General features: G+C 46.5%; 2 protein-coding genes across 2 annotated transcripts; both read left to right on the top strand.

Moving 5' to 3' along the window:
- Positions 1–973: 973 nt before the first annotated feature.
- LOC117039217 (serum amyloid P-component-like) lies at positions 974–3,345 on the top strand. The gene is made up of 2 exons (XM_033136305.1): positions 974–1,172; positions 2,330–3,345. The coding sequence occupies exons 1-2, from the start codon at positions 1,109–1,111 to the stop codon at positions 2,932–2,934; spliced, it is 669 nt and encodes a 222-aa protein (XP_032992196.1). The 5' UTR covers positions 974–1,108; the 3' UTR covers positions 2,935–3,345.
- A 6,134-nt stretch (positions 3,346–9,479) lies between these two features.
- LOC117039144 (serum amyloid P-component-like) lies at positions 9,480–12,591 on the top strand. The gene is made up of 2 exons (XM_033136213.1): positions 9,480–9,543; positions 11,909–12,591. The coding sequence occupies exons 1-2, from the start codon at positions 9,480–9,482 to the stop codon at positions 12,589–12,591; spliced, it is 747 nt and encodes a 248-aa protein (XP_032992104.1).
- Positions 12,592–13,959: the final 1,368 nt, after the last annotated feature.

The raw sequence follows: 13,959 nt of genomic DNA, 5'->3' as shown, positions 1-13,959 counted from the left end.
TCGGTGTGCTAGGTTTACTATAGCGAAGGGGACACTTTGCTCCCACCAGATCATAGAATGGGGGTGTTCCCAAACTATCATAGAACTATAGAGTGGGAAGGCAGACCCTCCAAGTGCCCCCTATTTTCCAGGGACAGTCCCAGATTTACAGAAGCCGCCCTGGTTTCTTATTTGATCACAGAATGTCCCACTTTTCCTTAGGGACATCCCTATATTCACTGGAGAAATGTTGCAGGGTATGGAGTTATCCAACCTCTGATCCAAGGAGATAAGTAACTATACAACTTTCAGAAGACATCTAAAGGCAGCCCTGTATGGGGAAGTTTTGTTTTTTATGTTTAAAGCTTTGTTTTGTTTCTATATATGTTGGAAACCACCCAGAGTGACTGGGGCAATTCAGTCAGATGGGTGGTGGAAGAAGAAGAAGAAGAAGAAGAAGAAGAAGAAGAAGAAGAAGAAGAAGAAGAAGAAGAAGAAGAAGAAGAGGCCATCCCTATTTTCATAATGTTGGAGGGTATATGTATATACCATATTGGCCCAAATATTGGGTGGGGTGTAAATAATAAAATTGTTGTTGTTGTTTTATTTGTTAAATAGGTCGTCCCTATTTTCATCAGAGAAATGCAACCTGGATATCCCAGTTGGTTAGAGCGTGGTGCTGGTGATGCCAAGGTTGCAGGTTCGATCCCTGTATGGGGGCAGTTGCATATCCCTGCATTGCAGGGGGTTGGACTAGATGATCCTCGGTGTCCCTTCCAACTCTACAATTCAATGGTTTTATGAAACGTTGGAGGGTTATGCTAGATGGGTCCCCTTTGGCCTGATCCAGCAGCTGAGCTCTTTCTTCCCTTCTTAAGGAGTTAAGCAGCTGCCTGCCTCTCTTCTGTAACTTTTGGAAGCTGAGAAGGGGTTGCTGAATTGCAGACTCAGCCTTTGGCGGGCTGTTTTCTTCCGCCTGTCTCAGTGCAGGGATAAATTTAGACATCGCCCTCAAAGTTTCTGTGATTTGCAGACGGTCACTGATGATTGCAGAGGCTGCAGCTTCTCCCTCCCGCGATCAGGTTCCACTTGCACTTTTTCTAAAATCCATTTTTGGATAGCCCTGAAGATGGACTCCCTCTGGGTCTGTCTCCTCGTCCTTGCAGGTTTGTCAGAGGCTGCTGCCCAGGAAGGTTAGTAGCTTATTCAGTTTATTCTTTGCAGTCATCTTAAAGACACCTCCTTCTGACAATTAAAATTATGATGAAGATGGGCTTGTAGCCAACGTTAGCCCTACTCAGATTAGACCCACTGAAATTAATGGACCAAAGTTAGTCATGTCCATGAATGGCTTTACTCTGAGTATGATGATGATGATGATGATGATGATGATAGTAGTAGTAATGAAACCATTGCAATTGCGGCCGTTTTCATGAATAATATTGCGATACTAATTGTCATAATTAAAATTGTGGCAGCTTTATTATGTCTGTTTTTTTAAAAAAAATGCTTTTTATTGGTATTTTTCATATATATATATATAGTAAGTGGTATATAAATCTTGTTAAGCAAATGCCATGAATCAATGGGGGCAAGTGGCAGAAAAGTGGAAAAGCAGACCACAGCAGGACTGAGTCCCCCACTCACCAGCCCTAATATACACAATATGACTACAACAGACTCCAAAAACTGCTCAGATTTTTTGTTTATCTGTTCAGCTGTGGGTGGAATGGATTACCTGGTAAGGTTTTGGGCTCTCCTTCGTTGGAGGCGGGATTACCATCTTTCAAGGGTTCTTTAGCTGTGATTCCTGCAGTGTGTGGGATGTTGAACTAGATCACCCTCAGGGGGTCCCTCCCAACTCTACAGCTCTGTGATTCTGTGTTTGTTTGGGCCACATATCGACCTGCATGCTTAACCCTAAATCACAACTCACCAGGAGCCACAATTGGACTTGTGATCATGCGTGGAGAACCTGGTAAACTCTACGGGGGTCTTCTAGGTAATGGCACCCTCGCTGTGGAATGCCCTCCCATCGCATGTCAAGGAGATAAACAACTATATGACATTCAGAGGACGTCTGAAGGCAGCCCTGTTTAGGGAAAATGTTTGGTGTTTTACTGCATTTTTATATTCTGTGGGAAGCTGGCTGGGGCAAATCAGTCAGATGGACGGCATTGTTGTTGTTGTTGTTGTTGTTGTTGTTGTTGTTGTTGTTGTTTACTTTCTTCATGCATTAGAACCCACCCCTTTCAATGATGCTGCTGGGAAAAGCTCAGGAGCCTTGTCAGAGAGGAAATGGTGGCAACCTTTCTTCCCTGTGTCTTTCTCTTTCCTTGTCTCCTCACAGACCTAACCAGGAAGGTCTTTGTCTTCCGCACGGAGCCTAGCGAGGCCTACATCATCCTCAAGCCTCTGCCCCAGGAGCCGCTGCAGAACCTCACCGTCTGCCTGAGGTCCTACACGGACTTGACTCGGCCCTATGGCCTCTTCTCCTACGCCACTGAGTCCGAGGACAACGAAATCCTGATCTTCAAGCCCAAGCGGGGAGAATACCGAGTGTACATCGGTGGAGATTACCTGTCCTTCAAAGTCCCAGAGGACACCCTAGACTGGGAGCACGTCTGTTTCGGGTGGGAATCGGCGACCGGCATCGCCGAGTTCTGGATGAACGGCAAGCCTTGGCCACGGAAAGGCTTGAAGAAAGGCTACGTGGTTGGCTCCGGGGCCTTCATCCTGTTGGGCCAAGAGCAAGACAGCTTTGGGGGCACTTACGACTCCTACAACTCCTTCTCTGGAGAACTGGCGGACGTCTACATGTGGGATTTCCTCCTGTCTCCTCACAAGATGAGGGCAGCCTACCAGGATTTGCAGCTGCCCCGATGCGCTCTGGGCTGGAAGAACCTGCACTATGAAATCAAGGGAGACGTGGTGGTGAAGGGCAGGCTGAGGTAGAGGAAATGAGGGGAATCCAGCCTCACAAGCAGAGCAATCAGCCTTTTCTGTCCCAAATTCTAACCCACCACCTGGCCACTGAGCTGTTGTGTGGCACACTGAGCATTTTAGAAAACAAAAACAGACAAAAAAACAAGAAGTGAACTTCCACTCATCCACTTGGTTTATTGCAGCTTCCTCCTCCTGATCGCCTGGAAGCACATCTCGCTCGCCAAAGGCGACCAGGCAAGCGTGTGTTTACAAATCTGCTCTCGGTGATGATTGGCTGGATGAAATTTTGCCGCTGAGGTGTTCTGCTGCTGCTTTGCTGGGTCTGTTCTATGGATTTGGTGTGGTTCCAATTGCAATGTAATGTTCTCTCCCACCTCCTTCCCGAGACATTTTCGTTTAATAAACCAATATAAAATGAGATTCCTTGTCTGGGTAGGGTCTCCTGAACAAACGAAAACATTTTTATTTTTTTTAGCAGGCATCGAAAACAGTGCAACCGATGTGCCTGCCTGATATGGCATGGAGTGTTCCAGGGAAGTTTATTTATTTAAAATGTTTGCGGATTGCCATAAAATTAAATAAAAGAATCCTAAAAGGCAGAAACACCATATAGACGGTGCCGCAAGAACATTCTAATTTAAGAGGAGGCCTTTGCAAACCAATAGGGCCTTGGGGTCAGTTCAAAGACCGGCAATGATTGGTCATTATGTGTTTGGGGAGCTAGGAACCTTTGGCCTCCAGGTTTTGCTGGACTTTCAACTCCCATCAGCCCTAGCCAGCAGGACCAATGGTCAGAGGTGATGGGAGTTGTAGACCAGCAACATTTGGGAAGACTACAGGTGCCCCCACCACCCTTGCATTTCAAGCAGAAGATCATTCCAAATGTGTGTTTGCCAGATACAGCTAGACTAACTCACCCAAATCTAAAAACTAGCACCGAGAGCAGCTCATGGGACCTGAGGTGCATGAAAGGTAAGCCTGATGGGAGAAATAATTTCAGCTTGATTCGAACACAAACCTTTCCAATTTGTGAGCCAATATGCAAACAAGAACCAGAGCTCTCTTTGAAGATTTACACTTCTCCATCATTTCAAAGTTGCAAATCCTCCAGCCAAAAACTGTGTGCCATAAATGCGTCTGTTGAGTGAAAACAATGTACAAACTGGTGCTATGCTGGGAGAAACGTCTTACAAAAACACACATGTTAACTGCTGATGCAGAAATGGAGTGAATGTAACCTAAAATTGGGGGGGGGGGAGAGAGAGAGAGAGAGAGAGAGAGAGAGAGAGAGAGAGAGAGAGAGAACGAATAAATGTCAGTTACAGGTGGGTAGCCGTGTTGGTCTGCCATAGTCGAAACAAAATAGAAAATTCTTTCCAGTAGCACCTTAGAGACCAACTGAGTTTGTTCTTGGTATGAGCTTTCGTGTGCGCATACTCAGTTGGTCTCTAAGGTGCTACTGGAAAGAATTTTCTATTTTGTTTCGAATAAATGTCAGTTTTGGCTGACTCTAATTTAGCAGCTCACCACTGCCATCCTTTGGTCAAAGGAGGGGAGTGCAAAGAGAGAAATTCCCTTAGCAGAAAGTGCTCAGAAGGGATCTTGTCTGTCCTCTGCATGAGAATTTATCACTTGCCTGAATAACAAGACGATTCTGCTGCTTTCTAAGATAGGCAGTGACCATTCCTGGGATCCTTTGAGGGAGCAGGCATGGCAGTTATAGTAGTAGTAGTAGTAGTAGTAGTAGTAGTAGTAGTAATTTATTTGCCACTCTGGGCAGCTTCCAACATATATAAAAACATAATAAAACATTAAACGTTAAAAAGCCTTCAGGCTGCCTTCTAAAAGTTATAGAGTGACTTATCTCCTTGACAGCAATGTGCCCACCTTCAGTTTCTGCAGCTTGTTGGCTTACAGGTATATTAGGGGTGTAAGTTCTGTATTACTTTACAAATACTACAGCTACAAGTTTGTCGTGGCCTTTGGATAGAACAATAAACGTAGGAACTATGAATAGAAAAAGTTGCAGCAGCCAACAGGAGGCCAGCTGAGCCAGGAGAGATTAGTGGGGGGACCCCTCTGCCCAATCCTACACACACACACACACACACACACACACACACACACACACACAAAATCTAGCACAAAGGGGGCCTGCAGTGTGTCCTTGGCCACTTGGTAGCATCAGTCTGATATGGACAGGCAGCCTAGCTTTCTGTGATATGTGTACGAGACAACATATGGGACTACAGTTGTGTTGGCTGCTGGGTGGTTAAATTTCCCCTCAGAGAAGATGGTTGTGTCACCTGGTTGACCCCCAAAAAACCTTAGAGGTGATTGTCCTCTTTGTTTGGGTCACAGAAAGCAAACAAGGTCATGGCGTTCAATATATCACAAACCGTTCCGATGTGTTTGGTCAGCAGCGCTGAGATGTCTTTAGGCTACGTTTGGGGCTTCTTAGTGTAGAGAAAAGGCAAGCAAAAGATGGCATGGAACCATGGAATCACGTAGAAGTTTATAAAATTATGCCCAGCATGGAGAAAGTGGACGGTGTGCTCTCGTCACCATGTTCAGAGCTAGTGTGTGTCTTGTGGGACTGGACTCTAGTTCTCATTTGTAGCGGATCCAGAAGACAGCCCTGAGTCATTTGACCCTTGAATCATAGAATCATATAATTGTAGAGTTGGAAAGGACCCCCAGGGGCCATCTAGTCCAACCCTCTGCAATGCAGGAATCTCAACTAAAGCATCCATGACAGAATCAGATGGCCATCCAACCTCTGCTTAGAAACCTTCAATGAAGGAGAGTCTACCATCTCCCAAGGGAGACTGTTCCACTGCCAAACAGCCCTTACTGTCAGAAAGTTATTCCTGATATGGGGCGTAGCTTGGGGGTGCCAGAGGGACCATGGCCCCGGGTGCAGATTTCTGAGGGGGGTGCAAAGCAGGTGCCCCCATGCCAGTGCCTCCAGCATGGTATGGGGGCACCTCCTTTGTGCCTGCTGAGTGATGTATCAGCTGGCCGGGCTCCCCCTGCGTGGTTGTTGTGCTCTTCTCGCGTTGCCCTCCCCAGATCCGAGCCTTGCAAGGCTGCTCAGGGAGAGGGCCGTGTGGGGATGTGGCAAGCACGTGCCCTACAATCCCAGACTTGTGCGTCCAAAGGCAAGCAGAGTGGTACATTTGGCACCAGCTTGGCTGCGGGAGTCGCTGGAAGGAACTCTACAAGGCGTCATCCAACCGTCTTAGGGCCCCCGCTCCAGATTTGTGTAGGATTTGCTCCTTAGCCTTGTCTTCTCCTGATTGTGGAGATAGTGGAGATTTTAGGATCAGTTTTCCTTCCACCTGCCCCTCGCTTTCCAAGCACAATTCAAACTGTTGGTGCTGACCTTTAGAGCCCTAAATGGCCCAGTATACCTGAAGGAGCGTCTCCATCGCTATTGTTCAGCTGGGGGGGGTGATGGTTCAGCTCTGAGGGCCTTCTGGCGGTTCCCTCACTGTGAAAAGTGAGGTTATAAGGAACCAGGCAGAGGGGAGGGCCTTCTCGGTAGCGGCGCCCACCCTGTGGAATGCCCTCCCATCAGATGTCAAGGAAATAAACAACTACGTATCTGACTTAGAAGACACCTGAAGGCAACCCTGTTTAGGGAAGTTTTTAATGTCTGGTGTTTTGTTGTGTTTTTAATATTCTGTTGGGAGCCGCCCAGAGTGGCTGGGGAAACCCAGCCAGATGGACGGGGTATGTATAAATATGTATAAATAAATAAATAAAATAATACTTCTACAGCAAGTGCAGAAACCGCCTTCTTGACCGTTGGACCCACTATTTCCCTCGTCCGCTCAATCTGCTAGAGCCTGTCTTCACATCCCTAACTCATACATTGTCTCCCTTCACCTGGTTTAGCCGGCCAGTCCAGGCCGTTTTGCGTTGTGTAGCCACTCTTGCATGCTGACAGCTTCTAGGAGAGAGCTGAGTGGAAAATCCCTGTGCGCCTTTATTTATTTATTGAACAAAACTGATATGCCACTTAAACGAAGGACTTCTAAGTGGCTTACAAAAGATTCTTCTTTCGTGAAGGCAAGCCAACGAACTCAAAGGTCCCACTATTTATTATAAGCCCCGCGATTCTGCCGCTTCTAAAGAGGTGAGCCTTCTTCAGCTAATAGCACCCGTGAGATTCGTCGTTTTCCTGGCCTTTGGGACGCTTGCGTTGTCCCTGGCAGGGAACGTTCTGTCACCTCAGTCCTGCATAGGTCACTCTGATCTCGGTTTGACCCTCGCAGATAACAGGCGAGGGTTGAACCCCTCCCAATGGAAGTCGCAAAGTCTGCTCATTGCTCAACAACCACAAGACAAAACACCAGCAAAATGTAATTACTCAAAACTGTAAAGAAATGAAATGTCAAGTTGCCGCTGACAGCTTTTCAAATCAGCAGCTCCTTCCAATCTCTTAAACAGGATGCCCCACCGCAAATGCCTTTTCCTTCCTTCCTTCCTTCCTTCCTTCCTTCCTTCCTTCCTTCCTTCCTTCCTTCCTTCCTTCCTTCTTTCTTTCTTTCTTTCTTTCTTTCTTTCTTTCCTTTCTTTTTTGGGTGTATTCTGTTGTAGCAATGGAGAGCTCTTTGTAATACATAAATGTGTCTGTTGGCAGGGTGGGGGAGTAGGCCCTCGCAGTGATCCAGACCCTCCAAGTGTCCCTATTTTCCAGGGACAGTCCTGGATTTACAAAAGCCATCCCAGTTTCCAAATTCATCCTGGAATATCCCGCTTTTCCTTAGGACGTCCCTCTTTTCATCGGAGAAATGTTGGAGGGCATTGAGTTTTGCGACCCCTGAGCCCCGGAGATAAGTAACTATGCACACTTTGAAAGCCCTACATAGGGAAGTTTTAAAAAAAATAATGATGATTTATTATGTTTTTAGATATGTTGGAAGCTGCCCAGAGTGGCTGGGACAACACAGTCAGTTGGGTAGGGTATAAATAACAAAATGTTTATTTTTATTCTTATTCTTATTATATAAAAAGGTAAAGGACCCCTGACAGTTAAGTCCAGTCACAAATGACTCTGGGGTTGCGGCGCTCATCTCACTTTACTGGCTGAGGGAGCTGACGTTTGTCCACAGACAGTTTTTTGGGTCATGTGGCCAGCATGACTAAGCCGCTTCTGGCAAACCAGAGCAGCACACGGAAACCCCTTTTACCTTCCTGTGGGAGCGGTACCTATTTATCTACTTGCACTTTGACGTGCTTTCGAACTGCTAGGTGGGCAGGAGCTGGGACCGAGCAATGGGAGCTCACCCCGTCACGGGGATTTGAACCGCCCACCTTCCGATCGGCAAACCCTAGGACAGCGCCACCTGCATCCCTATTCTTATTATATAGGACATCCCTATTTTCATCATAGAAATGTTGGAGGGTATGTGATCTGATCTAGGTTATCAGACATATCCAGAATGCTGCAGCCTGAAGCAAAATGTATGACATGCCAGCAGTGTCATAGAATCATAGAATCCTAGAGTTGGAAGAGACCACAAGGGTCATCCAGTCCAACCCCCTGCCAAGCAGGAAACACCATCAAAGCATTCCTGACAGATGGCTGTCAAGCCTCTGCTTAAAGACCTCCAAAGAAGGAGACTCCACCACACTCCTTGACAGCAAATTCCACTGTCAAACAGCTCTCACTGTCAGGAAGTTCTTCCTAATGTTTAGGTGGAATCTTCTTTCTTGTAGTTTGAATCCATTGCTCCGTGTCCACTTCTCTGGAGCAGCAGAAAACAACCTTTCTCCCTCCTCTATATGACATCCTTTTATATATTTGAACATGGCTATCAGATCACCCCTTAACCTTCTCTTCTCCAGGCTAAACATACCCAGCTCCCTAAGCCGTTCCTCATAAGGCATCGTTTCCAGGCCTTTGACCATTTTGGTTGCCCTCTTCTGGACACGTTCCAGCTTGTCAGTATCCTTCTTGAACTGCTGTTCCCCCAATTTTTCTTTGTGGGTTTGCCAAAAAAGCTCAACAACTTTGGGAAGAAGAAGAAAAGAAGAAGAAGAAGAAGAAGAAGAAGAAGAAGAAGAAGAAGAAGAAGAAGAAGAAGAAGAAGAAGAAGAAGAAGCAGCTCAACAACTTTTATGTCCAGATATTCACTTCTTGAAATATGGCAACCCTAGTGATCCTTTGTGTGAAAATCAGACTGTGAACAATCATGATCTATAAAATGTGGGGATCTATGCGTTCTCTGCCTAGCAAAATAATCTGGAGAGGTTCTTGGCACTCGGGGTTTGAAAGAGGCAGGTTCATTCTGGAAGGAATGAAAATTTAACCAACAGGCAGATAAGACCAGGGGAGACGAATGGACAGCATTTATTGATTTTTAATCTCTGCCCTATGGAACTGCTCTGAGAGTGGAGGTGCCTGCCCCTTTCCAGCCCAGGGATAAAATCCAGAGGGGACTTCACAGCCAGGGCTTGGCTTCCTCCAGGACAGGCTGAGCAGATCCAGGCAGGTCCAGGATCCATTTCAACCACCTGCCAAGTTCATTCTGCAGACAGACGTCATGGGGTTCCTTCATATCTTCCTCCTCATCCTGTCCGGACTGTTGGGGTCTCTTGCCCAGGAAGGTGGGTGCTCTGATCAGATGCAATGAGCTATTTGGGGTGTTGCTGTGTGTGCATGGACTGACTGGCTGCATTTTGAGTTCAGACATAGAAGTATCCCTGTTTCTGGTTGGGTTTGAATTAGAGCCAAAGGGAAGGGCTGTAGCTCAGTGGGTAGAGGAACTGCTTTGCATGAAGTCCCAGGTTCAAATCCCAGCATCTCCAGGTGGTAATTTCCTCTAAACAGCTGCTGCCAGTCAGTGTGAACAATACTGTTCCTATTTTAATCAGCCCTTTATTAAGAACAATGAGGACTGGAACCTTACTTTGTTTTTAGGGGAAGGAGCACAGGACCCAGGCTCAATCCCCAGCATCTCCAGGTTGGGCTGGGAAGGTCGCTTGCATGAAAGGTCCTGCATTGCAGGGGGTTGGACTGGAATGGATGGCCCTTGGGGGTCCCTTCCTACTCTACGATCCTATGACTCTGAAACCCTACAGAGCTCCTGTCAAGAGACAATAATGCTAGCTGGACCTGTGGTCGGATCTGCATAACAGCTTCCTATGTGTGAAACGTGGAAAGGCAAATGTCAGATCGACAGCAAAAAAAACAACCACCACAAATTCTCAAATTGCATGTCAGAATTTCCATTCCCTCCCACTCTGGGGCTTAAACAACAGAGTCTCGTTGGCCAGTAAATGCCTGATTACTTACAGAGGCTGTGTGGTTGAACACACTACCAAGAATTAAGCGCTGCGGGGCCCCGTTGATTTGAACAAGAGACGTAACCACAGGCTTAAATACAGGAATAAAAGGGATCAACGAAACGCAAAAAGCTGCCTCGGAGAAGATCAATCTGTTCCTCCAGCCAAACCAATATTGTCTCCACTCTGGGACCTTATGCTTGCTCAGCAAGTACGCTTACAGCTGATCTGTGCCCCACCCCAGCCCCCCCATATTCCAAAGCAAATACTTTATGATGGAATCTGCAATGGTCACACATGCATGCGCTATCCGAGTCGGCCGCCAGATGGCGCTTGAACACCAAAGAACCGTTGCAGGTCCGTCTTATGGCACGGAGCTGTCATCTAGAAAAAGGGAAAAGAGGATACACTGTACTTCGCAAATAGGGGGGGGTGGAGTGGGGGCTTGAGTGATTGAGGTGAGGGGGTGGGGGCAAGTGGAAGAGCTGCAAGCATGTTTTGCCCCCTCCCCCGGTAAACCCGATGAAGGGCTGATCAGTCTTTCAGACCCCCGTCAGAGCATCTTCCTCAAAGACTTGGGGAAATCCATCAGGAACACGATGTGGCCCTCCATGCTTATATTTCTGGCCCTCCGTACTCTTCCCAGGCCATATGCCACAGCAGCCCTGCTTTGCACCCTCCTTGGGCGCTTTTGCCTGGCTGGGATTGGAAATAATAATAATAATAATAATAATAATAATAATAATAATAATAATATTTAAAGCTCACCCATCTGGCTGGGTTTCCCATGATAAAACATGAAAAACTTCCTATTTTTAAGAGACATCTGAAGGCAGCCCTGTTTAGGGATGTTTTTAATATCTAATGCTGTATTGTTTTAACATTTGTTTGGGAGCAGCCCAGAGTGGCTGGGGAAGCTCAGTCAGATGGGCGGGGGTACAAATAATAAATTATTATTATTTCCATCTGATGTCAAAGAAATAAGCAGCTTAAACAGGGCTGCCTTCAGATGTATTTTAAAAGTATGATAGTTGCTTATTTCCTTGACATCTGATACAAGGGCATACCACAGGGCGGGTGCCACTACCGAGAAGGCCCTCTGCCTGGTTCCCTGTAACCTCACTTCTCACAGTGAGGGAACCGCCAGAAGGCCCTCGGAGCTGGACCTTAGTGTCCGGGTTGAATATAATAGGCGATAGCAATAAAATGTTAGTTTAAAATAGGATATAAGAAGGTAGAATTGTATTTAAGGATATTTTTGGGTTTAGAATGAATTAATAAATATAAGATAATAGATAAGAAGTAAGATTAGTTGTTAAAGAAGAATTTAAAGTTGTTACAAAGTTACTACAGTATATTCGAAATGAACGCAGAAGAGGGGATGTGAGGAAGTCCACTAAATAAGAGTTGAATAAGTTAAGAATAATTCTTGTTTTAGTTTTTGTTTAGGTAAGTTGTAGTTTTGTATTTTTGTATTTTTCTTTTTTTGTGTGTTTTGTTTTGTTGCTTTGTTTTTGTATTTTTGTATGGTGTATGTTTGTAGTGTTTGTATTTCTTATGTTTTTATTCTAAAATTTAATAAATTCCTTTTTAAAAAAAATGAATGTTGGGGTTGGACACATTCCTTCAGATATAGATGACCCTTGGGGGATTCCCTTTCCAACTCTTCAATTCTATGGTTCCGCAGATCTCCTGAGGAAGACCTTCCTTTTCCCGCTGCCGACCAACACGGCTCACGTGGTCGTGAAAGCCAGCCTGGAGCGGCCTTTGAGCAGCTTCACGGTTTGCATGAGGCTCTACACGGACGTCGCTCGGGCCCAGACCCTGTTCTCTTACGCCACCGAGGCCGAGCCCAACGACATCGTGGTCGACCGACTGAGCCGCTCCCAGTACAGGCTGTACGTCGGGGGTGATGCGGTAAAGCTGAACATCGCCGAGAGGGCGGCCCCACTGCCCGCCTGGGAGCACATCTGCGTGGCTTGGGACTCCACCAGCGGGGTGGTGCAGTTTTGGCTGGACGGCAACCCTCTGCCCCGGAAGGCGGTGAAGCCAGGCTATGCCGTCGCCCCCCGGGCCTCCATCATCCTGGGGCAAGACCAGGACGCCATGGGGAGCGGCTTCGACTTGATGCAGTCCTTCGTAGGCGAGCTCACCGACCTCTACATGTGGGAACGGGTCTTGAGCCCCCAGGAAATGTGCCGCGTGGGGGACAAGCGCGTCCCGGCCAACTCCGTGATCAACTGGGGGTCCTTGGCGTACAAGATCAGAGGCAACGTCGTTCTCACCCACACCCTCTTGCCGGCTAGCCGAGCGGATTGCGGTTGCCCTTTGCAAGCAGTGCCCTGCTGCTGGAGGAGGCTGGCGCTCTGAGAGTCTCTTGCTGGCTCTGTTGAGCTCTGCACTTTCCAGCCTATTAAAATTTCTGTGAGATTTTTTTTGGGGGGTGGCCCTCTGGATTTTGCTCCACTACAACTCCCAGCAATGATGGGAGCTCTAGTTTCTGCTGCATCTGGGTGGTCCAATGGTTCCCCTCCCCCACCTGCCCTATGCTAATCTTCCTCCGATGAAGGAGGACGGATCTGTCAGTTTGGGTTACTCTCCATTTCTCATCTTTACAATCTTCCGTTCTCTACATTTCTGCCTCGGTTTGCAATTGCAATTTTTTTATTAGTACTTGCGAAAGTTCGTCAGCAACTTAGGGTGAATATAGGTGCTTTGTATGCGATTTTGTCTGATATACACAATTCCGCAAAATGGTTTCCCGAATGTAATGCCTACTTGCAAGTTACTGTACTTTTCTGTGTATAAGACTAGGGTTTTTTTAATTAAAAAAATTATGTTCAAAATTGTGGGTCATCTTATACACAGATACAATCTTCCCCCATTTTCTCAATTTGGAGTCCCAAAAAATATGGCATTTTCATGACTCAATGCAAGCATCAGCTGAGCATATGTATTTTGACACACATTACTTTGCTAGAAAACTGCACTTCAACATTCTTGTCGTGTCGTGACATGACATGACATGACCTGTCGTGACATGACCAGACCTGTCATGAGATCAGCACATGATATTATGCTGTTGCCTGAATGTAACTTTTTTGTTTTTTGTTTGTTTTGAAGCACATTCTGTAAGTAAAGCCTTTGAACCATATTTTTGGACTGGACTATTTTTAATTTCAAGAACAGTCTGGTTTTATTCATCCATTCTGCTTTCAAATGTGCACTATTCACAACTGCAATACACAAGACCATTGAGAAAGGATCCCAGACCTATGGAGAAATATCATCTCCCTCCCAGAGGTTATTCCCTTCCTGGCCTTATTTTCAAGAATGTGGGATGGAGAACAGGGTTAAAATTGCCATTCTGCCATGAAACTCACCATGTGACCTCAGACCAACCACTCAGAGCCTGGCCTACCTCACAGAGTTGTTGGGGGGGGGGGCATGTTCAGGGACCAAAGGCAAAGTCCACCTCACACCTGCCCTGTTGCCTGACTACAGAGCTGAGGGCACCTTAAAAGAAAAATAATGGAGCATTGGCAGCTGTAATTACTTTACTTAGAGTTTATACAGTGGTACCTCAGGTTACAGATGCTTTAGGTTACAGACTCCGCTAACTCAGAAATAGTACCTCGGGTTATGAACTTTGCTTCAGGATGAGAACAGAAATTGTGCGGTGGCTGCACGGTGGCAGAGGGAGGCCCCATTAGCTAAAGTGGTACCTCAGGTTAAGAA

Source organism: Lacerta agilis, chromosome 17 (assembly GCF_009819535.1).
Source record: "Lacerta agilis isolate rLacAgi1 chromosome 17, rLacAgi1.pri, whole genome shotgun sequence".
Classification (NCBI taxonomy): domain Eukaryota; kingdom Metazoa; phylum Chordata; class Lepidosauria; order Squamata; family Lacertidae; genus Lacerta; species Lacerta agilis.
This window is presented reverse-complemented; position numbering and strand designations above follow the sequence as displayed.